The sequence below is a fragment of the Leuciscus leuciscus genome (genome assembly GCF_965113295.1).
Source record: "Leuciscus leuciscus genome assembly, chromosome: 11".
NCBI classification, from domain to species: Eukaryota; Metazoa; Chordata; class Actinopteri; order Cypriniformes; family Leuciscidae; genus Leuciscus; species Leuciscus leuciscus.
Genome location: NC_138735.1, coordinates 23,662,771 through 23,688,839, shown reverse-complemented (window position 1 = coordinate 23,688,839; position 26,069 = coordinate 23,662,771). Strand labels below are relative to the sequence as shown.

Here is a 26,069-nt window from a genome sequence, read left to right as displayed (position 1 = left end):
GAAGATTGAAATAAACGATAAACTCTAAAAACTCAACTTTTATCTTTTTCAGGTTTGATTCTAATCATAATGAAACATTATTGGAAAAAAATGTCAGTACAAAAAATGCTAAACTTTGACAATTTTTTTTTAATAATTATTGTTAGAATTGTGATTTCATATATGAATCCAACTGGAAAAACTGAAGTCAAATAGCAAATAACATATAGTGTAGCTCTAGCCATCTAGTGGCTAAAATGATCATTTTTTACATTTAAAACTACATTTTCCAAAATATGGGCAAAAATTTTACACTAAGCCATGTAAAATTATCCATGTTATCCCCATAAATGAAATTTAGAAATGTGGGTCTTTTATAAAGTGAATTTTACATAAAAAACATTTTTTAATTGATTTATATAAATGTAAAATATATCATAAATCCTCCAAAAACTGCACAGATGTGGAGTAAAAACATTAATAATCAGAGTAAAATTACATTTGTAAAAAAAAAAAATATATATATTCTGTTACAAAATTACATGTTGTTGCCTGGGGTCTCTGGAGACCCCAAAGATCACTAGTGTCTATTTAAAGTGACGGTTAGTAAATTAGGTGTATTTAAATTTAATATTTAAAATATATGTTGTCAAATACATGATGTAGTTTGACAGTAACAGTTCTTAATTTATACATTTTATTCAGAAACTGAATTATAGTAAAACTGTTTTAGAACAAATGTGTTTAAATACAATATTAGCTTATATATTATATTTCACACTGAAATATATTTCACTCAATGTAGTGAAAATGCAGTGTCAAGAAGGGTGACGCAAGTCTGAGTGAAATTAAGACTGATTTGTATGAAAACAAACCTAGACATTTTTGTCAGTTGATTATGCAAATGAACGAGTGCAATCTGAAACTACAAATAAACTATGATCAGCAACAACTGGTTTTGCTTGTGGTTGATGTTTCTGAATGTGTGCAAGAGGTCTCTGTCAGGAACGATGACACCTTTTCTCTTTAGCATCTTTATTCTTATATTAGCAGTTGGTTGACTATGTATGTCCTTCCTTGTGCTACTTATGTACATGTAAATGTCATCCATAATCAAATGTTAATTTGCAAGAATAAGTTGGTAGCCTATGTCTTATGAACTTGTGTTGACCATGAAAAAGACCTTTTTCAATTTTTCTCCACATATTCATGTTAATTTAAGTCAACCAGGTTAAACTTCACAGCCTGAATGAATAGATAAATAAATAAATTAATTAAATAAATATGCTAAGGGGTAATAATGGAACAACAGTTTTAAAAAGTTATTTTTCACCATTATTTTATATTTTATAACTGCATTTTCATGGGTTTGAAAAACATTTTTGTTATAAGAGAAAAAAAAAAGGATTTTCAAAAGTCAACAAATTTGCGACAGCTGAATGTAACATTTTTGACAAGCCAAACGTGTCAGTCTCTGAGTAAGCCACTAACGTCTCCAGCACGTTTCATAATTACCCAAAAATCACACATTTAGTTAAATTATTAGTTCACCCCTCACACACATTATCTGTCAAAAACTTAGGCTGGCTATCGGTTTGAATATCTAAAACATTGACATAACACACTCATGGGCATCGATCACTTCACTGAATACTTCCCAGCTAAGAAATATATCCTTATTACCGTTTTAAAATCCACATTTTGAATATCCCACAGCCTTTTAAATGTAACAGTTTGGACTGTATTTAATCATATTTAAGCTGAATCATTAAAGAAATATGTGACCCTGGATCACAAAACCAGTCACAAGTCGCACGGGTATATTTGTGGCAATAGTCAACAATACATTGTATGGGTCAAAATTATGGATTTTTCTTTTATACCAAAAATCATCAGGATATTAAGTAAAGATCATGTTCCATGAAGATATTTTGTAAATTTCCTACCGTAAATATATAAAACATTTATTTTGTTTCGATTTTTTGCACCCTCAGATTCCAGATTTTCAAATAGTTGTATCTCAGACAAATATTGTCCTATTGTCCTTTTTGTCCCAAATTTTAAAAAAAATTGACCCATGTGACTGGTTTTGTGGTCCAGGTTCACATATAAATCCTCGTGTTATTAAGAATCAGATTTATTTTCTCTCTTCTTCTCACTTATGATACTATTGCTTCCGAGTCCTTTTTGAGGTTCAAAAAAAAGAGCCAGTCCCCATTGACTGTAATTGAATGGGAAAAAAGATAACAGCATACTAATATTTTGCAGATTATAAGAGAATTTTCGGTTTTGGGTGAAACATTTGAATGTAGTATAGGGTAGACTGGGTACAGTTGAGACACTTTTTGCGTTTTGATTTTTCACACAAAAAATAGATACTGAAAAGAAGTGAATTTCCACATGGCATGCCACATGACATTTCATTAGCTTGTAGACAAAGATATTATCAATCAATAATACCCACAAGTAGTTTATATTTTCCACAATTACCTAATAAAAATAAGGTGCTTTTTGTCTCAACCTTGTCTCAACTGTACCCATATGTGGTACAGTTGAGACAGTGCATGGTACAGTTGAGACACCCATTTTTAATGATGTAAAGATAACTTACCATTCATTGTAAATATAAAAAATAAAGACAAATAAAGAAAATAACAATTGGGCAACATTTTTGTTTATTCAACCATTTATATTCATTCATTTTATTTAAATTAGCACTGGTTAAAATTTATAAAGCAGGAACAAGATATTAAACAATATTTATTAATAATACACAGTTTAAATATCACAAATATCAAATTTTATTTTCATTTGCGTCCTATGCTGGCTAATTACGACCTTTAACCTGTTATCATAACACTGAACAATTAAACAGTGTGTTTCCTAATAGAGCTCTATCGGGGGTACAGTTGGTACACGTGTGTCTCAACTATACCCCGCTGGCCACCTCGCACATTTCTCTAGATTTTGCAATTACCTTGCATGACACAATACCATGAAATATGCCAGTTTTTAGGGCACAGAATAAAGTTTGTGGTGATACCAGTTATGTTTAACAGTCATATAGGGATAATAAGCTATTCATTGTGGAGAGTGCATGGTGAAGTGAACGTCCTACTTTAGAAAAAAAACTTTACCCGATATTTTCGGATCGGAGATGCGTCCACTGTTCAAATTTCCCACAAACAAAGAGGACACTAATACGCATGTGCACAGCAAAAATCACAACTTGTGCTTGCTGCGAACGCAAGTTATTAAAGGTGTCTCAACTGTACCTATGTCTCAACTGTACCCAGTCTACCCTACTAATTAATTGTGTTACAGTAATAGAAAGTTCGCCCTCTAGTGGAGAACAGCACCTAATGCACAGAGTAGGTTGTGCAATTTATCAGCCAAAAAACTCTCAACCAGTGTTTATTTGGCTTAGCAACTAAACAAATGAAACATGTTATGGGATAGATTCATAAGCAAAGACATAAACAGAAATAAACATGAATCAAGTAACTTTGCATACTGTACGTACACACATCCCCAAACAAGACGTTAAAAAACAAAAAGGGTAAATTGAGAAGTTATATAGCCTGTTAGCTAGGTATATTAATGTAACTATGGGCTGCAAAGATCTATAAAAGACTTCTTAACATTACACACGCTGACAGTTCCATGTGATTGTATCAGATATATTGTACTTTAGGCCTATATTGTAGGCTCCTGAATAAAAAACAACATTGTTTTATCAAGGTAGGCTATATCCATGTGACATGGTACTGACATGGTGACTAAAGGCCAATACAGTGGTTCACTGAATGTCATTTAAAAAAAAACTAATACCATGGTAGTGTTTTCGTGTACTGTCAGTGTTGGTGAGAAAATGTATTTACTTCGTTCAAGGCGCTGCACGAGCAGGTTTTGTCTTGAACCTAATTCAGATAAAAGCTTAATCACTGACAAACGCGATAAGGTGATTCTGCAGGTTGTTTAATTTGATTTTAGGTTAATATTCAATTCATCTAGAGATTGTATTGTTTGTTTTCAGTTACGGTTTTACAGATAGACACTCCAAACGATTGTGCGCCTAAGTGAGTTGCCCGAATGATTCAGACTCATGAAACGGTTCGGACCGTCCCAAAAGCGTGAATCATTTACGAATCCGGCATCGCCGGTTGTGATTAGTTGTGAGATCTAAACAGTTGCATATACAGGAGACAGGACATGATTGCTGAAATATTGTGAGGGTAAAATAATTCTTCCTCGGGAATATATCTGGACAGACAAGGATTAGTATTTTTCAGTCAAGTTTTACGGGGCTCGATCGGTTTTGTAAACGTCGTTCCCCTAGGAGATGGCGCACTATAGGGCCCTGTCCCAAATGGAACCTATAAGCACTCGCGGTCTTCCTCTGAGTCCGCACTTTCGTGACGTAATGCCGCTTTGACTGTAGGGAAGAAGTCTGCTGCGGAGCCGGGCTCGGCAAAAGGGCGCATCAAGGGCGCAAATCGACCACATGGGGGCGCTCGCGAGCACCCTTCTGAGATCTAAAAATGACAAATGGGACACACTCATGTTGGGTTGACCGACTTCTAGAGGTTATGGCGAACGTCACATGAACAAACAGGAAAAGTTCGAGGTCTCACTGCATCCGCTTGTCTGATAAAGTACGACCTGATTGCTATATTTACTTTTAAGGTAATCTGCTAACCTAGCTAGTTATTTTTATTGTTGGTGTTTTATTTGATTTAGATATCTAAATTAGTGAAGGACCTCGGTTATTCTCATCAAACTAACGGTCCCGAACAGGGTAGGGTTGCACCAGCCATTCTCTTATTGGAACCTAAAGTCCACACTTAGGGCTTAGTGATATTAGCTAATTTGTAACCAGCTCAATCCCTTTTTTTATTCAACTCTCAGAAAAACATACAATGACATTAAACATCAAACAGAAGCCAAAACTGAAATTGGGGGACACATGTAACATTATATCTTACATCGTACAGAGTAAAACTTTAAATTTTACAAATTACTTTCTTTTCTTTTCTTTTCTTTTCTTTTCTTTTCTTTTCTTTTCTTTTCTTTTTTTAGTAAGATATGTTTAATGCACTTATTATTTTTAGTAATTGAATTCATGGAGTCATATTTTAAGATCTTTTGGAAAAACTTAAAGGAGGGTGTAATAGACATCTTAAGCTCTATGTACATGAAACGTCCCAAGAAGAATTATTACCTTTAATGTGTTATCGATTCCGGGGCCAGTATTAGTCTTATAGACTCATCTATTTTGATTTTAGGAATGTATCAAAAACCATCATAGATAGGCTACTTGCTTCCAAAAGTCTTCAGAGTATTTACAATTACAAAATAAATGTGTGAAAGTTTTAGATTCAAGATTACAAAAATAACATTGTGGTGAGATGTTTTCTTTAAAACTAGATCTGTACTTTATTTTGTTCTTAGTTCACTTAAAAATGAAAATTATGTCATCATTTACTCTCCCTCAAGTTGTTTCTTTCTTCTGCTGAACACAAAGGAAGATATTTTGAAGAATGTCAGTTGATGGACCCCATTTACTTCCATAGAATTTATTTCCTTTATTTTTTACTGACATTCTTCAAAATATCTTCCTTTGTGTTCAGCAGAAGAAAGAAATTCATACAGGATTGAGCTGAACTAATTAAGTGAACTATTTCTCTAATGCAGAACGCAGTTAGTGGGTCGTAAGCTCTCCGTAAAGTAATCCGTAGTCTCATAATATGACATTTACCCTCAATGGCCCAGTTGTAGCCTTCAAATACGTGAGCAGAAGTTGTGTTTAAATGCTGTTCATTGCCTTAAATACGATACTACTTAATCGTGATTATAATAGGTATTTTTATATGTAGCATAAATAAGATTCAGAAACTGTATTTGAAATGAATAAGAATCAATAAATAAATAGTGATACAAAAAAACACAAGACATGACATTTATTTATTATGAATGATTTTATTTGACAAGCACAACATTCTCAATACACACAGAGACACGCTATTTAGGACGGGTTTGTGTTGAAGAGCCACTAACAAAATACTAATATATTCACATAATGTTCTCTCTCTTAAATCAAGTGTAAATGTCAGCATTATGTCAACAGGATTAAAGTGTGTCGGGTAAAATAAGAGATTATTGATGCATTTGTGGAGTTCCTGTCAAATCTGACCACCGGTCTACAAAAATTGCTTTTAAATTTCTCATTATTTTATATTATCACAATTCACGATTCAATCTTTTTGCCAACTTGTTTTATTTCAATTAGGACAGGTTTTTTTATTTATTCTATATATTTTTTAGATCTGATTGATTGTAGACCTCTTTATCTGAGCTTATGCACCTAATTTCTTGACCAAAAAAGCATTATTATGTGTAATTTCAGCAATATTGCATAAAATGTCAAATTATTCTGTACACTATATCACACTAGTGTGCTTTACCAGGAATTTAGTTGTACAAAATGGAACAAAGTCAGACTTGTGGTTCTCCCGATTAAAAAATTAACAGCGTACAAAAAGTACCTTTTGAATCTCTCATTATGCTATATTATCACCAAATATTAATTGGATTCAATCTTTTTGTTAACTTGTTTTCTTTAAATTAGTTTTAAAAAGGTTTTGTGTTTATTTTTTTAAACTGACTGATTGTAGGCCTCATTAATCTGAGCTTATATTGGTAAAAATGGCCATACATTGAAAATGAATGGTGAGATTGAAAATAGATCATACAATTATGTTTTTAAATAAGACAAACATTTAGTGTTCAGGAGCATCATGTTCATGTTCACATAATTGTATGTGTGCTTGCAAAGATAAAGGCCTCAGACCTGTGCATGCGTGGATATGCACACTCACACTACCGTGCACACGCACACACACACACACACATTCATGTAAACAAACAAACAAACTATTTTGAGTATTACAGGCTTTCTTTCTCAGATCTCTTTATCTTTAACTTCATCGTCAGAATCAGATCAATGAGGCTCAGATCAATCAGTTTCAAAAACAAATATGAAACCTGTCCTAATTGAAACAAAACAAGTTGACAAAAAGATTGAATCCAATATTTGGTGATATAGCATAACGAGCGATTTACAAGCAATCTTTGAAGGTTGAATATTGACAAATTTATCCACTCAAAAGCTGACGTGCATGAGCTCAGATCGATGAGGTCTATAGGCATATGATCAATCAGTTCCAAAAAGAAATACAAAACCTGTGCCACTTGACAGACAACAAGTTGATCAAAAGATTGAATCCAAAATTTGGTGATAATATAGCATAACAAACGATTTACAAAAATGTTTTAAAAGGCCGGCCATTTTTGACCGAGTACACAAAAGGTGTTACAGGGTTTTCAACAAAGCACAAGGGTTAAGATCCGCTTTATTGACTATTTAAGGTGAACTAGTAAGAGTCTTGAATATATTCTCTCAGACACAAGCAGTGAAAGTTGAAGATCGACTGAGACAATGGAGACACAAAGGATCCTCATGAGGAGTTTGGCTGTTGTGGTTTTTGCATCTGTGATCTGGACTATAACAGGTAAAGTGCTTAAATCTGTTTGTATATTATTATATCTGATGGAGCGGTGCAGAATATTGAGGTTTGCCTTGTTCTTCAGAATCAGCAGGTCCTGATGCGAAGGTGATCGCATGCTGTACTGCCGTCTCCAGACTAACTCGAGCACAGTTTACTGATCCTATCATCGGTTTCAGGCTGCAAAACAAAAGTCTTCCATGTGTGAAGGCCGCCGTGTAAGAATCCCAGTTCTTTTCTAAAGAAAACATGTCATGATTAGAGATCAACAGCATCTGATGCTAGATTTCTGTTTGAACTTTTTCATTCTCTTTAACAGCTTTGAGACTAAACGAGGAGAGTTCTGTCTTCATTGGACACTACCATGGGTGAAGGAGGAAGTTAAGAAGCTTTTGTAAGTTAAACCCAACAAGTGTTGTGAAACATACCTGAATTTGTAACAACATAATCTTATAAAGTGTTGCATATTTAGCATAGTATTCTTGTATTCACACTGTTTTTTTGCTTTTTGTTTTTTGTTTTACAGAAGAGCTCAAAGAAACAAACGCCTGACTTCCACGCCACCACCAGCATCATCTATCAGTAAACCCACTCCTGTGGGAGGATCTTCCCAATCAACTGACAGATCATGAATCATGAATGTCTAAAAGCAAACTCATAATGAGAACACATTATTAGAAATTAATTTAGATTAACCCCTTGAGATGAATCATCTAATTTTCGAGGGGGTTACGCCACATGTAAGTAATCATGTTTATTCTAATGCCTGATCTGTAGTCAGTGATTTCTGATGTGAAATTATTCAAGTTCAGACAGATTATCTTTCTCTCAAAATCATTCAATACTGTTTATGCATCAGTAAATCAAGCCAGTGACTAAAAGATCAACTTCACATCGTTTCTCTTAGTAGGATGAAAATAATCTTATTTAAACTGTTTAAATTATATACAGAATGCGATCAAAGAACGCTCCATTTCCAATCGGCCAAACTGAAAACCGCCCAGGCTAGAAAAAATGCCTTTTATTTAGAAATTGTGACAGTTTTTGATGTAAAAAATCATACTAACATTATAGGGTCACCCCAGGAAACATAAAATAATAACATAATCCAGTTCATGACCCCTTTAACAAACTGATTGTTTCTAAAAGGGTTTATTCAAACACTGTTTGTTTTTTAACTAATTAAATGTTGATTAACTGAACCAATCCACTCTAATGCCCAATCATCATGCATTAAAATAAGAAGATATAAACTCATTTGCAGTCTTGTGGTGAGAATTTCCATCTGTTGTTCTCTGAAATGATCACACACTTTCTGGACCGGCTGTGGTCTGTAGCTCAGATACAACAGCACATTTCACATTAGTGGTTCACTGTGGTAAAGCGCTATATGTGTGGTTATAAATGTCCAGTGTGACTGACAACTATGAAAAACAAGATGTGGTTAACGGTCACTAAACTATATGGCATTAAAAACATTTAGGATGTTCAAAAGTCATTACCTAGACATCACCCACAAGCAAATGTATTCAAAAGTTTTACTTCTTTGTTTGTATGCACTTCTTTAGAAGTGTTGCTATTTGCTTTTTTTAACTGTTTGTAAATCTCATCAAAAATTACAAATAGAAAACACATTGATAATAAATGTATCCATCAAGCCAATGTTGTTTAAAGTTTAGTCAGAAATTGGTGCTTTATGATGCCACATAATCACAACAAGATCATTTGTTTTAACATATTCAATTCAAATTCAATAACTTGTTAATGTGTGTGAGTGCAAAACATGTTAAGTGTATAAAGAATTTTGAAATGATGATTTAACAAATATTATTCAGTGGTGTATAAATAACTTCAGTCAGTGTCCATTCCTCACATCTCATCATAAAATGACCGAACTTTATTTCACCCTGGAAAGAAAAAAGAACGAGAATGTGATCAGCTTAAAGATAACTGAATCAGAATCAGAGTCAGAATGAGCTTTATTCGCCCAAGTGTGCGCAAACACACAAGGAATTTTTTTTTTTTTTTTCAGGAGCTCTTACATACATATTTACATTTATGACAAGAACAGAAAGAACATTTAAATAATAAATATATATTATATATATATATATATATTAAAATATATAAATAATGTGATATAATGTGTAAATAATGTGAAAATAAATAAATAATGTGGTATACATCTGGAACAGAAGACTTATGTACAGATTTGTGCATTATGTACTGTATGTACAGCTGTATAAATAAAATATATATGTATTTATACAATATCTAATTCTTGCCTCTCAAATACTGATAACTAGGAAACCTGCAAACTTATATTACAGCAGACTAATGTATGAGAGATTCTGACCTGAACACTATTGTGAATCCAGTCCTGGTGCAGGTCATTAGTTCTTGCACAACCTTTAGAGAAAACAATTATACAAAAACATAGTAAATATAATGCAATCAGTGTTGGGTGTAATGCATTACTCTAAGATATTACTCTTAGTTTTTCAGAAATTTTATTACAGTTATTACTGATGTAATTGCATCAAATACTGTATAGACTATTCTATATAATACGATAGTGGATTTAACATAAATGTTAAAATGTAACGTAACCTCCCTTTAAATGGGGAGAAGAATCATTTCAAGAATAATTTATGCAATTTTATATTATTTATTAGAAAGAATTAAAAGAGAATGCAGTACTTTTTAGAGAGAGTAACTGAATGTAATCAGATTATTTTAAAGCTGTCTGATGTTACCATAAAATCATGTTTAAGTAATATTCACCTTTCTGTAGTCTTGTTGCTCTCCAACACACACAGACACTTGACACCAGTAACAGTAGCAGAAGCACACAGACGAGAGGCAGCCACGGGCTGATACTGAGGATCACTGAATCATGACTGATAGTAACTGTATCCTGCTGATCCACATCTCCAGTGCTCACATCTACACCCATGACACAGAAGAATACAGATTTCTTATTCAGTTTGAGGTTTGATGCATAAGATAATGCAAAATAAATAAAGTTCACATCTTTGTTTTAACTAGCAATTAAATTAAAAACACACTAGAAAAGTGTTCAATGAAATAATCTGGAGAAAATCTTACCTTCATAGTCAAGTTTAGTGCAGTGAATTTGCTCAAGCATACATTCAGTGCAGCAGAAGAGCATCAGATCAGTGTCCGTGATGTTCATCAGAAGCAGAGAGTGAGTGTTTGTAGGAGAACTGAGAGCTTTTATCCGTCCAGTGTAACTTGGGTGAATATTGGAGGGTTCTGGTTTAGAGTTACCTCCATACAGATATTCTAGTCTCAAAATTCTTACAAATGTTTGGTTTCCGTTTGTAATGATCCAGGTAATCTCTGTATCATCTTTAATGTTACAGGGGAGAGTTGTGTTTCCTCCTGGATGAACTTTCACTGATGATCCTTCAGTGAGAATCAATGAGATAACAGTGAAATCTAGAGATGAAACAATAAACAATACAAACTAGACAGCAATCACTTGACAATCTGATTATTGACATTTATTCATGTAGCAAATGTTTTTTGACAAAAGCAACTTACAAACAAGAAATATCACAAGCAATTTATCATACAAAAAGTAAAATAAGAACACTTTGATTTCTTGATAATTTCATATACTCACATATAATTTGTATCAGGATCATGTTCTTGTTCTCTTTTTGTGATTTGTAGCCATGAATTTACATATGTGTTTTTTTGTGATAATTTTTTTATGTGTGGATGCTAGTAAGAGCTAGTTCATGGTTAGCTGTGGATGCAAAGAACCTCCCAATGTGAAAACAAATGATTAAACTGACTGGAACTTCCAGCCAATCAGAATTGAGTATTCAGACAGACCATGGTCGATTTGTTGCTAAAAGTTACTAAATGATGTTGTGATGTCATTGCGTGGTATTGCATGATAACCAGGTATTTCTAAAACAGAGATCACCACCCACTCACCATTTATACTACAACAGATCATTTGGTCACACTTTAGTATACTTAACCATTTGATACAATACCTATACTTGCATGCTATAGTGCACTTACCCCAAAGCTAAACTCTAACCCCTAATCTTAACCCTACCCTTAGTTCTAATACATCAAGCTTATTGGCAATAAATGTGGGAATTTTCCAGTAACAATAGGTCATACTATTGTAGGTATTTACAGTGTTTGTTTGTTTGTTTGTTTGTTTGTTTGTTTGTTTGTTTCTCACTTTGGTACTATTTCCACAAGTAAAGTTTACATTTTCAAAACTCTTAGTTTAAACTCTTAGTGCTAATATCACAAAAGATCATCAAAAGTGCACTTTTTTCAAACATTTCAGCATGTTTTCAATTGTGTTAGTACAATACGCAAAATCACAAAGTATCCTTTTCACAACTCTAAATAAGTGTTTCATCTACATAAATGTTTCATTCACAGTAACTGCCTTTCATAAAGCTCTTACTATCAAACTTTTGATTTGTATCTCTTCTTGTTCAGTTTAATACATTTGTCTATGATTTAATCCAACTGAACTTAATGGTTAATCAAAGAATCAGCTGGTACACCTCTAGAGATATATTTGCAATTTGTGAACATATTGCAGGATAGAGTATAAAGGGAGAGGAAACAGTCAATGACTGTATAGTACAGTAACATCAAATTGATCAGAGATGCATCAGTAGAAGGGAGACAGATGGCATCAAATACAGCATTTTGCATTTACAGAATGTATGCCATGTGATGCTTTAAACAGATTACCATCGTAGAGACTGCCACATTACCAAACTTCACCCTTCATCTGTAAAGCTCAACTACAGTTGATATCTGTAAATCACGAAACTACAGTTCAGTCATATGGTACAGTGGGAACATTTACTGTATTGTCAGCACTCTGAGTTTATCACAAAATCTCATGGGTTTCATAACTTCATCACACCTTTTTATAACACACTAGATAGATATTGTTACAAACATTATGGATTCAATTACATAAGTTAGTTAATGTAAGTGTATTTTCTAATGTGGCAACTGTATTACTGTAAGTATTACTGTAATTATATCAGCAACAAGAGTGATTTGAAACATGAATCATACATTGTTTGCTGTTGAATGAACTGACTAACAGTACTAAATTGAAAGAAGATCATGCTGCCGTGCTTCGGTGCTTAAACCAAATGTTCTCATTGTAATGTTAGTTAAGGTCACCTAATATAAAGTGTGACTGATCCAGAAGGTGATGAGAGAACAATGATGAAATCATCCACAAAACTAAATGTGCTTGCAATGGACAGGGAGCAGCCCGTAGTGATTGGAGACAACCGTGGGAGAAGAAAAATCCAGTTTAAGTAACTCAAAGAGTGTGTTTCACGAGTTCACACTTACAAATAAGTCAGGCGTGCTGTCCTAGGAGAGGGCTCCGGGCTCGGTATTCAGCCCAAACACAGAGTACTCCCCCCGTATTCCTGACTGTGGAAGGAACAAGCAGTGAGGTGGAGGGGTGGTGGAGGGGTGGTGGAGGGATGCTGAAAAACTGTCAAGGAATGTAGGTGAGTCGACTGAGTGAATATCTATTATGCTTCCTCTCATGCTGATGGGATAGACATGATGATTGTTGAAGACGAGTTAATTGGATTGATTATTTGAGCATGCTCCTCCCAAACTTTGTTTAAAGAAACATCATTTGAAATATAGCAGAATTTAACAACATACAATTCTTATAAAGTGTTCACATATTTAGTATAGTATTCTACGCCATTTTAAGTGGTGCTTTTGAAGTAATAATCATATACATATACTTATGGATCAAACTGTGGGACACAAATCATCCCTGGGTCAAATCTGGTCCAGAACATGGGCTGGGACAGGGTGGCTCTTTTAATTCAGGCTAGCGAGCAGCTATTTAATATAACACTCACAACTGTCTACTCACAGCCTAGCAACCATTTAGAGCACCCTAGTAACCATATAGTGTGATGGATTTTTTTAAATAAATCATAACTAACATTTATTTTTCTTGCAGGAACAACATTCATATGCTTTCCAAAACCTTTGGTTGAAAACTCGTGACTTTGAGTGTGTGAGTGTATAAATAACAAATAGGGGAAATGAAACTAGACAGATGTCTAGGTTTGAAAACTTGTGACTAACAATGAAGTAATCCCAAGGGGGTAATCCATCACCCGGAAAGCGTACCTTCCCTGGGGGCCGCCATTGATTAGCAGACCATCACCTGCTGTTAGCATTCCATTGACTCACATTCATTTTGGCGTCACTTTGACAGCGAATAACTTTACATCTGAGGCGTTTAAAGACTCCATTTGTCCATTATTTATTTATAATGGTCCATTGACTCCAAATTGTCCATTGTAATTTCTAAAGAAACACGACAATGTATAAAAGGCTCCCTATCTTACTTCATGGCCCCGTAGAAGCAGTTTTCGTAAAAATAGGCTAACGATTGTGTCATAACCACGCGACTCTCGGTCGCACAGTAGAATAATTACCGTATAGACAGGAGGAGAAGCTCGCTGGCAGTCGGGCGGACGTGGAGGCATAAAGTCAAGGGAGAAGCCCACAGAGTGTCATAAAGTTGCTCCTGCTGCCAGCTCATGGACAGCTCCTACTCACACTCTCCGTCTCTGCAAGATTTGGAAGGGAATGATTCAGATTTCTCTTGGCACAGCTACTAGAAGACAGACGGGTTGCTCACGTCACATCTACGTCGTCAAGCTCAGTTTGAGTCTGTGCAGTACGCTCAGCCATCAGGAAGTGAGTGCTTCTAATTGACTTCACTTTTCTCCATTGAAGTCTATGGGGTCGCTATGTCCATTTCTGTTACTGTCTATGAGTAATCCAGAAAACAGAGTTTGCTTCTACCTAGTAACAGAAGGGTTTGCCTAGGAAGAACCAATCAAATTGTAGGGAAATTATGTAATGTATCATGTCATTTTCGCCATGTTCCTATATAAAAAAAAACTGTTGCTGGTGAGATTCTCTGAGAATTGCTCGAGAACTCTCCCGGCCGTGATTAAAGCTATATAGGGACATTTGCTGAAGTCTGTCGGTTATTATTGCTGCGCAGCAAGTTAGTTAGGGGAACAAGTTAGGGTTACGAACTCAAAGCCAGTTGTCAATTGTAGACGCAGAGCTAGAGTATAAAGATTATTGTTACGGCATCCAGTCTATGCGGTCCTTCCCGTACTCAATCTCGAGCGCGCTTTCCAGAATTCTAAGGGCTCTGCATACTTCTGCCTAGTATGGATCATTAGCGTTCTGATTGCGGTTCACCTGTTCTGAATGTTCTCTGATTTCCCATGCCTAATCTGCCTCGTTTACTCTGCGTCCTGTGCGAAGTATTGTTTCACCCCGTGTTGCATGTCTGAGCGTTTTCTGGTTATTCTTGCCTAACGTTTGTCTTTGATTGTCTGCAGCCTGACTACTGACCTAAGCCTGTACCCTGGACTCTGATTCTCGCTGCCTGCCCCGAACTCTTGCCTGTTTCTGCACTCCGTTGTCTGCCGCCTGCCTTGAACCTCTGCCCGTCTCTGGACTCCGTATGCTCGCCTCCAGCCCAAGACCCACAGCCCGGTTCATCACACGCCTCTGGACGCATATGGATCTGTCTCAGCCTTCTGATTCACAACAATTATTAAGTGTCGACTGTTGACGCCCCAGATACATTTATTAAGTGTCGACTGGAGACACCCCAGGTAATTAGGTTCCAGGTAGGACAAATCTACCACAATAGCAACATAAACCAGCCATAGCTCAGAGTCAGAATATCATAGAGACCTGGGGCAGTGCACTGTGGCACATTGTTCTGTTCACAGTTGTCGTAGATTTTTCCCTAAACCTAACTATCTGGGTCTCGTCTACAAATCGACGTCCCCGAACGTCTACTGTTGACGTTTAGTCTATCTGGGTCTCGTCTACAAATCAACGTCCCCGTTCAATAATAGTCACCTAACTAACTTGTTCCCCTAAACTAGCTTACTTCTTAAACTAGCTTCCTGCGCAGGAATAAATCGACAAACAGACTTCTGCAAATGTCCTTTAAATGCTTTAATCACGGCCAGGAGATCTTCCCGAGCAGTTCTCAGGGAATCTCTCCCAAGAAGCAAGGCCGTTGGATCTCAGACAAATTCCATTGAGAATCCCACCAGAAAACACGGATACAACAGTTTTTATAGTATCGAGACAACAAATAAGATTATCGAGACTAAACATGTCACCTTCAATATGATTGGTTCAATTGGTTCAAAAGCCCCAACCTTTTCCCTCTGTCACTGGCACAAGCAAACTCTGTTTTTGTGATTACTTATTACAAGGTTTGAGAACTAGTAATCTGTCTAGTTTCACTTCCCTTAATTGTTATTTATACACACACAAAAACTCAAAGTCACAAGTTTTCCCCAAAGAGTTTGGAAACATTTAAAAGCATATGAATGTTGTTCCTGCAAGAAAAACAAATGTTAGTTGATTAATTAAAGTTGATTAATTAAAAAATCCATCACATTCCCCTCTCTGGTCGTAATATAGCTGGATTTTTAATTCCTCTAATGAAATATTCCATACCCGCATGATTTACCTGCAATCTAATTTACCTTTACCAAATCATCCCATTATAAGTCAGTGACTTTAATACCACCTGATATCTCTAATCATACCATGTTTCATCTTTTACTTTATAATACCTGTAAGATATTCCTTCAATCAGCATCCTAAGCTGTAATGAAAATACAACCAATTTCCAATGTTACCACATACACATACCATCTTCTCATCTTCTTCCCAACATTCTATCTTCAAGCAATCTAATTCTATCTTTAGTAAAAAACTAAACATACCATAGTACATTGCCTTTTAACTTAGTAGACCTTGAGTCAAGTTTCAGTGTCATCTTTCTCTGGATTTCGAATCTCATTGATCTATTAGGCCTTTAACAGGCTGATACTGCTGATTAACCATTTTTCTTAACCTTATTTTGCTAGCTTTTAATTCAAGCAGGCGATTGTTTTACTTAGATATATTTAAGGATCTGTGTAATAAAATCTAACCAAAGCATTTCTTGAATCTTTTCATTTTTATCCTTAACACAAATATCAATAATTTTTATTATTTTGTTTCAAACAATGTCATTATTTTAAAATTAACTCTGTTTCACCCAGCTCTTGCCATGAGAATAGCCTTAGCTGCTGACATGCCATTTAATATTTAACGACTTATCTTCCTACAATACTGTTTTTCCAGAATTAACTGATTTCGCTGAAATGTCTAAACTGATTAGACTCATTTTAGTTTAAATTTAACATGTTTGGGTTACATTGTTCTTGGTCTAGGTTTTATCTTTGTGCCCCCTACATAATTTGCTTTAATTCATACTCTGGGCTTCATTAAAACATTAAAATCTTTAGTAATAAGTTGGAAATTTGGTGATGCTATAAAGCTCTTCAACTTAATAATAATCCAGAAATTAAATAGGCTATGTTTCCTAAAACCAATCTCCTTTTGAAAGTTTTTCTTTCGCTATTTTAGAAGATATTTTAAAAAAATATTTAATTTATTCATTCATTCATCGCTATAGAAGTTTACCCAATTATCTATTCGGACCTAGTTCAGCAAAGTAACTTATCACCCATTCTCTTATTAGGGAACAACTATTGCCACTATAAACTTTTTTTTTAGCATCTATGATGTCTGCATTAGGATTTTAAAACCCTCAAGTTTCTTCAAAAATAGTCCCTAGATTATTTATTATTTTTACAGTAATGTACCTAGTTAGAGTCCCTATACTCTACAGAATTAAGAGATTTTCCTCTTCTCAATTTACATGTACCTGAAATATTTTCAAATTAATCTGTAATTGTTCAAATCATGAGATCTAAAAACTCAGTCCTACAGTGTAGTTTGATTGAACCAAATAAAACATCAGTAAACATCACACAAAATTACTTATTATGCTAAGCTTAAACCATTAGTTGGTCCACATCTTCCTCCAGGTGTGTTGATCATCTCGTTGTCCCACTGACATTCCGTCTTCACCAGGATGACTCTTTGCGAACCGTTGCAATGTTCTTTCCCTCGTTGGCAAGGGAGGTACATTACTAGCACGTCCTTGATCCCCCGCTTTATACTTCGCGTTGTCGTTGGCATGTGGTGTTTGCTCAGGCTGATTGGTGTAGTTTAAGGTGAGAGGCTTGGACGGAGGTGTCACTCTACAACCTTGCTGATAGTTGCAAGATTTTTCCTCAGATCACAACCGCACTCCACTGGACCTTGTTTGTGGAGTGAACCACAAGAACAACCTGTGAATGGAGACCTTAAGTATTTTTGTTAGTGACAGCATGTATCATGTCGCTAGACTCATCTGCTTGTCTGGCCGGTCGTCCTTTTTTGATGAGATCTGTAAAATTTCATGTTAAACAGTAACAATATTTTATATAGTATTTGGAACAGAATCAGTTCTGTTCGATGAGATCCATCATGACATCTTATAAAAGGAAAAAGTTAAATATGGGGTGGACAGGGCAAGCTTGCTTGCTCTCTGCCTTCCCAGAGTTATACGCTGCACAGGTGTGGCACTGTTTCTTTCTGCCACAACAATAACAGCTCAGGATAGTTAGCCAAAATCATCCATGGCTGTTATTTTATTGGGTATATTTTACCCTGTGTGCGTATTTTAACCTGTGGGCCCACTTAATAAATTTAGATACAGCTGTTTTGATTGACAATGTATTAGTCTTAGTGTCTTTCAGAACACCATCTTTCACACACTCACTTTCACATACTTTCACACACCCCTCTCTGGCCAGAGATTCATACATATTTGTCTACCATAGCAGTTTATGAACTGAATGGGGAACATATATATTTATTATGACCGCCGCTAGCGTAGCTAGCCGGTCATATAGGGATTGTCAAAGTTTTTTTTTTTTTTTTTTTTCGTCACCTTACTGAATTTTTCGTCAACGATACCAGGGACACCGAAGCACCGGGGAACATGAAATTTGGTGGGCATGTAGCCCCACTAGACTTCTAAGGAAAAATTTCGTTTGGTCCCCGGGGGCCACTCCCCCCCCGCGCTGGGCCCCCCCAAACCCAAAAAAATTCAGTTTTTCCTAAATAACTACCTGAACCGTGGCACCGAGGATGAAGAAATTTTTATGGTATGTTGGTCTACTAGACTTTTACGGAAAAATTTCGTTTGGTCCCCGGGGGCCACTTCCCCCCCCGCGCTGGGGCCCCCTTAAATTTTTCGTCAACGATACCAGGGACACCGAAACACCGGGGAACATGAAATTTGGTGGGCATGTAGCCCCACTAGACTTCTAAGGAAAAATTTCGTTTGGTCCCCGGGGGCCACTCCCCCCCCGCGCTGGGCCCCCCCAAACCCCCAAAAATGCCGTTTTTCCTAAATAACTACCTGAACCGTGGCACCGAGGATGAAGACATTTTTATGGTATGTTGGTCTACTAGACTTTTACGGAAAAATTTCGTTTGGTCCCCGGGGCCACTTCCCCCCCCCCCGCGCTGGGGCCCCCGTAAATTTTTCGTCAACGATACCAGGGACACCGAAGCACCGGGGAACATGAAATTTGGTGGGCATGTAGCCCCACTAGACTTCTACGGAAAAATTTCGTTTGGTCCCCGGGGGCCACTCCCCCCCCCGCGCTGGGCCCCCCCAAACCCAAAAAAATTCAGTTTTTCCTAAATAACTACCTGAACCGTGGCACCGAGGATGAAGAAATTTTTATGGTATGTTGGTCTACTAGACTTTTACGGAAAAATTTCGTTTGGTCCCCGGGGGCCACTTCCCCCCCCTGCGCTGGGGCCCCCGTAAATTTTTCGTCAACGATACCAGGGACACCGAAACACCGGGGAACATGAAATTTGGTGGGCATGTAGCCCCACTAGACTTCTACGGAAAAATTTCGTTTGGTCTGCTTTAATCGCCCCTATCTTCAGTGGAGATGTTCAGAACTGCACCATATTTCATGTGTATGATTAACTTGACAACCTCTGGGGGTATCCTCTGCTAAGTTTTGTAGAATTTCATCCATGGGGGGGGTATAAAATAAATTCATTTATGTGCACATTTAGTGACTGTACACTCATCGGCCTGTAGATGGTGCTGTTGAGCGAAGGGTTGCTGGTTTAGGATGATACTGTCACACACACACATGCAGGAATACAAACAAACGCAAGCATGCACACACACTGACATCCACACGCACAGACACACACCCATACACACACATACAAATCCACATGCACAGACACACACACACACAAACACACACACACACGCGCACACATGTACGCACACATACATACACGCACAGACACACACACACACACACAGACACACACATACACAAATACACACACATACACACACACACACACACACACACACACACAGACAGACAGACATGCACATACTATTACTTTTTTTAGGTATATACATAAACACGCAATACAGCCAAATTACTCCACGTCATTTATTTTTGTGGAAAGCCAGTGCAGGCCTGAGCGGCGGTCATATTTTGTACCGCGATGCGGTACATCTAGTTATGTGTGGAATACCACCAAATCTGAACGGTAACAACTTTGACGACGACAGAAACTACTTCCCCTTGCGACAGTGTCTAAACGTTAGGATATCAATTTTCAAATGTCTGATGTAGTCGCCATGTGTTTGAGTTTAACACAGTGAACGTAAACCTAACTTTTCCAAACAAATAGATCAAACACTTTAAATAATTAACCGTATAGATCTACAGTTGCAGTTGAGAGAGTCCGTTTTAATTTCTCAAATACAATTTGTCATTCTTTGCACAATTTAAATTTTTCAAACTTTTTGTTGTTGCTCATAAGCTATTTAAAAGAAGATTTAGAAATCTTCACACAATCTTTGATCCATGGACAAAAAGAAAATAACATTTCCATCTCGTACCCTTGGTGATGACAGCATGTGATTTCAAAAGTTTATAATTAGATCCATTGTTTTTATTGAATCTAGAAAATTACCGTTAAATGAAATGGAGTGACCAATATTTTTGCTTTTCTAGCCATAATTTATCTTTGGACGCCTTGTGGCCTATATTGTATTTTTCTTTTCCATAGAATTCTGCATAGTCAATAACCTATTCATGCTTTCACCACTAGTTGGTTAGTGTAATGTCTTTTCTAGAGAATCCAGCCCCAGTTTTAACTGAGTAGGGCTGTTACTGGTACCTATTGAAAGCAGGTTCAAAGTGTTAGTTTAAACAGTGAAGAATATATAGAATTGCTGAAACCAGTGGATAATCAAAAACAATCAAGTTAAATATGATAATTAACTAAATTTGAAACGGTCTCTGTTGTGATCATTGAAAATGCAGCACCTAGCCCACAAGACTGATTGTCTTTCTGTGTGGATTGTTATTCAGTTGACTTCAGGCTGATACATTGGATCGCCAGGCTGTGATGGCACTCTCCTCAGTCTGGCTTTTGATCCATCCTGCCACAAAATTGCACAATGCATGGCAAAATTGTCTTTAGGAAAAGTCTCAAGTGAATTGTCACCTTTGCACTGAATCGGTCTCCCCATGCTGACCCCTCTCAGAAGTGTCAACTTCCTCTTTCAGGATGGTGGCTGCAGGCCCCACTTCCTCTTTTGTTTTTCTGCAGTCATCCCTTCTTTTAAATGAAGCTGTCTGAAATCTTGAACACTCAGAATTAAACAGCTTAATTTCCAAAAGTCTCTTCTGGTTTACAACACAGCAATTCTTCATTTTATTAAAAAGCTTAGTCCTTCATTGCAAAAAAAAAAAAAAAGTTAGTTGATTAATTAAAGTTGATTAATAAAAAAATCCATCACACAGTCAAGGGGAAAAACTGATGATTATGGCATTGTGATATTGAGTGTTGCCACAGTAAACACCTCTCACAGTTACTTCAGAAAATGTACCTATTGTAAATGTAAATGTATCTTTTTGCAGCAGCAGCAGAGCTCAAAGAAATAAACCGGCTGAAACCCATGTGTTCTAGCTCCTGACTTCTACACTACCACTAACATCATCCATTAGTAACTACTGTAGCCTACTATTAGTAACTCCTGACAAGAAGTCTGATGTACATCTAAGTGACTGATTTGTACGAGAAAAAAAGGGAAATTTTGATTGGGAAATGATGTTGTGAGCTGGAACAACTGTAATCTGTAACTACAAATAAAGCATGATCAGCAACTTCTGATTTGGCTTGTGGTTGTTGTTTTTCGAGTGTGTACAGGCTTTCATAGGGCCTGTGAACTTGAGGGTAATGTCCTACTTTTCAAACTTTTCTGGCCATCCTCCGGCATCTGGAAAGTGTTTACCCACAGTCCACACCACCGTCTGCGTCATCAAACAGAGTCCAGCCAGCCTTCACCCCGCACTACGGACACGACTCCAGAGCCTAGCGCAGACAAGTAGTTTACACCTGCCGCGGTGGAGGAGGATAGCGCAGACCATCACTCGGAGGCTGAACACCAAAGAATTCTGACCAGGTGTGTGAGCCGGCTACAGCCGTACCAGTGGGAGTTTTGGTGGAGTTGGACAGTGAGGAGGAATGGCTTATCAATTGGGAAACAGAGTTAGTGCTCCCCACCCTGTATCTTCTGTGTTACCATCATCACCAATGGTCCTGCCCATCCTTGAATCGTCTGTGCCTTCATTACCGCTGGTCCTGCCCAACATAAGTCCGTTTTCATCGCCCTGTTTAGAGTCTGAGTTGTCTCAACCTCCCTCTCCCATCTCCTTATCAAGATTCAGCCAGTCCTTCAGTCAAGTCAAGTCACCTTTATTTATATAGCGCGTTTTACAATACAGATTGTTTCAAAGCAGCTTTACAGGGATAACAGGAAAATAATGCAACAGCGTTTGTTTCTGCTGTACAGCAGATCTAGAAGAAAATAGCGGAAGAAAATGCTCCGTCTTCGCTGGTTCCCTTCAGCCCCTTGTCTTTTCCCCTGATGCTTTGTTGTGTGGACAAGCCTCTGGTCTTACAGTCGTCGGCTTTTAATGCTTATTTTAATGCGGCCTAAAATCAAGTGAAATTCACCTTTCTGCAATCCAGTTCCTCAAAGACACCAGTAACCGTAGCAGAAGACAGATACTGATGATCACTGAATCATGATGACTGATATTATTTGTATCCTGCTGCACATATTCAGTGATCTCCTCTACACTCAACAATACAGAAAATGCAAAAGATTATATGCATGACATTGCTGAATATGTTCATTTCATTGGTATATTTAAGTCGGGAAAAAAGCCTTAAATGAAGTTTCGTTTTTGAAGTAAAATTATTTGCCCTCACATCATTCCAAATCCATATGAATTAATTTGAAACATTTAATCAGGCCTAATTAATTAAAGCCAAAACCATAACCCAAAACCTAATACAAACCATACTTCGCCATCTCACTGAAAGTGGGCATGACCATTTTTTCATCAGCACAGTTCACTGATGTCCACGCACACTGTCCATGTGTAGCCCAATTTTTCCTGCCGTGTGAATAAATGTCAACCAGGTAAAACAGAGATCACACCCTATACTTCCTATTTAATACATCAGACAATTTTGTTTAAATTCAATCAGTAATCATGCGTTTACTGAGTTTACTCCCAAACTAAACTACTGTATACTGAAACCCACATGAAACAGAACAATGATGAAATCATCCACAAATGTGCTTGCAAAAGACAGGGTGTAGCCATAGTTCCGCTTTATTGACTATTTAAGATAAACTAGCAAGTGTCTTGCATATATTCTCTCAGACACAAGCAGTGAGAGTTGAAGATCGACTGTGACAATGGAGACACAAAGGATCCTCATGAGGAGTTTGGCTGTTGTGGTTTTTGCATCTGTGATCTGGACTATAACAGGTAAAGTGCTTGAAACTGTTTGTATATTATTATATCTGATGGAACGGTGCAGAATATTGAGGCTTGCCTTGTTCTTCAGTTTCAGCAGAAGGAAAAGGTGATGAGAAGGAAGGGAATCAGAGGGTGATCACATGCTGTACTGCCGTCTCCAGACTAACTCGAGAACAGTTTACTGACCCTATCATCGGTTTCAGGCTGCAAAAAAAAAGTCCTTCATGTCTGAAGGCCGTCATGTAAGAATCCCAGTTCTTCTCTAAAGAAAACATGTCATGATTAGAGATCAACAGCATCTGTGGCTAGATTTCTTTTAATTTTTTTATTCTCTTTAACAGCTTTAAGACTGAACGAGGAGAGTTCTGTCTTGATTGGACACTACCATGGGTGAAGGATGAAGTTAAGCTTTTGTAAGTTAAACCCAACATGTGTGGTGAAACATACCTGAATTTGTAACAACATAATCTTACAAAGTGTTGCATATTTAGTATAGTATTCTTGTATTGTTATGTTTTGTTTCACAGGAGAGATCAAAACAAACGCCTGACTTCCACGCCACCACCAGCATCATCTATTAGTAAACCTGTCGTGGATTGACTGGGTTTTCTGGGGTGCCAACTTATAAGTCTACTTATAAGTAAAAATTTTCAATCTTAAAGTCAATCCTACAGAGGATTCAGCTTGTTACTTTTTAACAGATGAACCCTGTTGAACAAAAGACAATAATATAACAGATAACAATAAACCAATTTGCATTCCATGGATGTTTTGTATTCATTTCACTCTCCTGCCTTAGAGGGATGGTTCGGACTAAAATCAACCTAGGGTCCTTTGCACCATGACTCCGAGCTAAACACCTCCCCAGAAGCCTTTTTTCCCTTGGTCGATCATTATTAAAGTTAGAGCTTATTTAGAGATATCAGCCGGATGGTTTAGTGCAGGCGCTAATGAATTCTATGATGTATCTTGTAAATTACCCCATTAATAATGCCCAGAATGATACCAAACTTCCCTAGTACAAATAGGTTCTGTACTCATAAAACTCTGTACTCAAATGACAACTTAGTGTTAACTAATAATTGTTGCAAACTGGTACTACCAACAAAATATTAGTGCATTCCTGGAACTGGGCGTCGTTACACTACATACTTATGCATGGCTTTCTGCGAGGACTTTTACATGCTTTTCCAAAATCACTGAAGAGACCTCGACGTCCGGGTTAGCGGTAGCATGAGCCGTCAGGCAAGTGTTATTTAAATAAACTCCTGATGTACTTACAAACTTTCCAATGCCTTGTTTTATGAGTACAGAACCTATTTGTACTTCTGTAGAAGTTTGGTACCATTCTGAGCATTATTAGTGTAATTATTCAAGTTCAGACAGATTATCTTTCTCTCAAAATCGTTCAATACTGTTTATGCATCAGTAAATCAAGCCAGTGACTAAAAGATCAACTTCACATTGTTTCTCTTAGTAGGATGAAAATAATCTTATTTAAACTGTTTAAATTATATACAGAATGCGATCAAAGAACGCTCCATTTCCAATCGCCCAAACTGAAAACTGCCCAGGCTAGAAAAAATGCCTTTTATTTAGAAATTATTAACTAATTAAATGTTGATTAACTGAACCAATCCACTCTATTGCCCTTTCAAACAACCATCATGCATTAAAATAAGAAGATATAAACTCATTTGCAGTCTTGTGGTGAGAATTTCCATCTGTTGTTCTCTGAAATGATCACACACTTTCTGGACCGGCTGTGGTCTGTAGCTCAGATACAACAGCACATTTCACATTAGTGGTTCACTGTGGTAAAGCGCTATATGTGGTTATAAATGTCCAGTGTGACTGACAACTATGAAAAACAAGATGTGGTTGACGGTCACTAAACTATATGGCATTAAAAACATTTAGGATGTTCAAAAGTCATTACCTAGACATCACCCACAAGCAAATGCATCCAAAAGAGGTTTTATTAACAAAGTTCGGGAGGAGCACGTTCAGATAATTAACACAAGTGGAGAGCACTCAGCAATCAATGGTAAGAGGTATATATACACTCAGCAGTCTCACCTCAATCCATTGACAGTTTTTGCAGCATCCCCCCACCACCCCTTCTCCACACTTCTAGTCCTAAACACTTACAGTACATACGGGGGGAGTACTCTGGGTTCGGGCCGAACTCCGAGCTCGGAGCCCTCCCTCCGGAGAGCACGCCAAATACGCATTAAACTTTACCCCCTCAAATTGTATGTAAGTGTGAACTCATGAAAATAGTTTTACTTCTTTGTTTGTATGCACTTCTTTAGAAGTGTTGCTATTTGCTTTTTTTAAACTGTTTCTAATCTCATCAAAAATTACAAATAGAAAACACATTGATAATAAATGTATCCATCAAGCCAATGTTGTTTAAAGTTTAGTCAGAAATTGGTGCTTTAGGATGCCACATAATCACAAGATAATTTGTTTTAACATATTCAATGCAAATTCAATAACTTGTCAATGTGTGTGAGTACAAAACATGTTACAGTAAGTGTATAAATAATTTTTTAATTATGATTTAACAAATATTATTCAGTGATGTATAAATAACTTCAGTCAGTGTCCATTCCTCACTTTA

The 26,069-nt window shown here is 36.8% G+C and overlaps 3 protein-coding genes across 14 annotated transcripts in view; 2 read left to right on the top strand and 1 right to left on the bottom strand.

The window, feature by feature from the left end:
- LOC309509693 (uncharacterized protein) overlaps positions 1-8,770 on the top strand; it is a 44,556-nt gene extending 35,786 nt beyond the window's left edge. Inside the window, exon 5 of the mRNA XM_082184499.1 lies at positions 8,322-8,770. The gene's annotated coding sequence lies outside the window, so the exon portion shown is untranslated. The remainder of the gene's footprint in view (positions 1-8,321) is intronic.
- Positions 1-11,315, bottom strand: part of LOC309509686 (uncharacterized protein) — a 65,274-nt gene extending 53,959 nt beyond the window's left edge. Inside the window, exons 1-5 of the mRNA XM_082184476.1 lie at positions 11,194-11,315; positions 10,653-11,006; positions 10,329-10,490; positions 9,901-9,953; positions 7,973-9,451 (exon numbers count right to left, since the gene is read on the bottom strand). Coding sequence (XP_082040602.1) covers positions 9,362-9,451; positions 9,901-9,953; positions 10,329-10,490; positions 10,653-11,006; positions 11,194-11,215 — 681 coding nt within the window. The 5' untranslated portion in view covers positions 11,216-11,315 and the 3' untranslated portion in view covers positions 7,973-9,361. The remainder of the gene's footprint in view (positions 1-7,972; positions 9,452-9,900; positions 9,954-10,328; positions 10,491-10,652; positions 11,007-11,193) is intronic.
- Positions 1-24,206, top strand: part of LOC309509688 (eotaxin-like) — a 29,459-nt gene extending 5,253 nt beyond the window's left edge. For 2 of the 12 annotated variants that reach the window (XM_082184486.1, XM_082184487.1), the window contains exons 4-5: positions 7,864-7,938; positions 8,071-8,770. In XM_082184486.1, the coding sequence (XP_082040612.1) occupies positions 7,864-7,938; positions 8,071-8,176 (181 nt within the window). In that variant the 3' untranslated portion in view covers positions 8,177-8,770. Of the gene's footprint in view, positions 1-4,515; positions 4,666-4,923; positions 4,948-7,442; positions 7,551-7,629; positions 7,763-7,863; positions 7,939-8,070; positions 8,771-23,344; positions 23,453-23,531; positions 23,686-23,784; positions 23,857-23,970 lie in introns of those variants that run through there. The other 10 variants (XM_082184485.1, XM_082184480.1, XM_082184478.1 and 7 more) reach the window with 10 other exon arrangements.
- Positions 24,207-26,069: the final 1,863 nt, after the last annotated feature.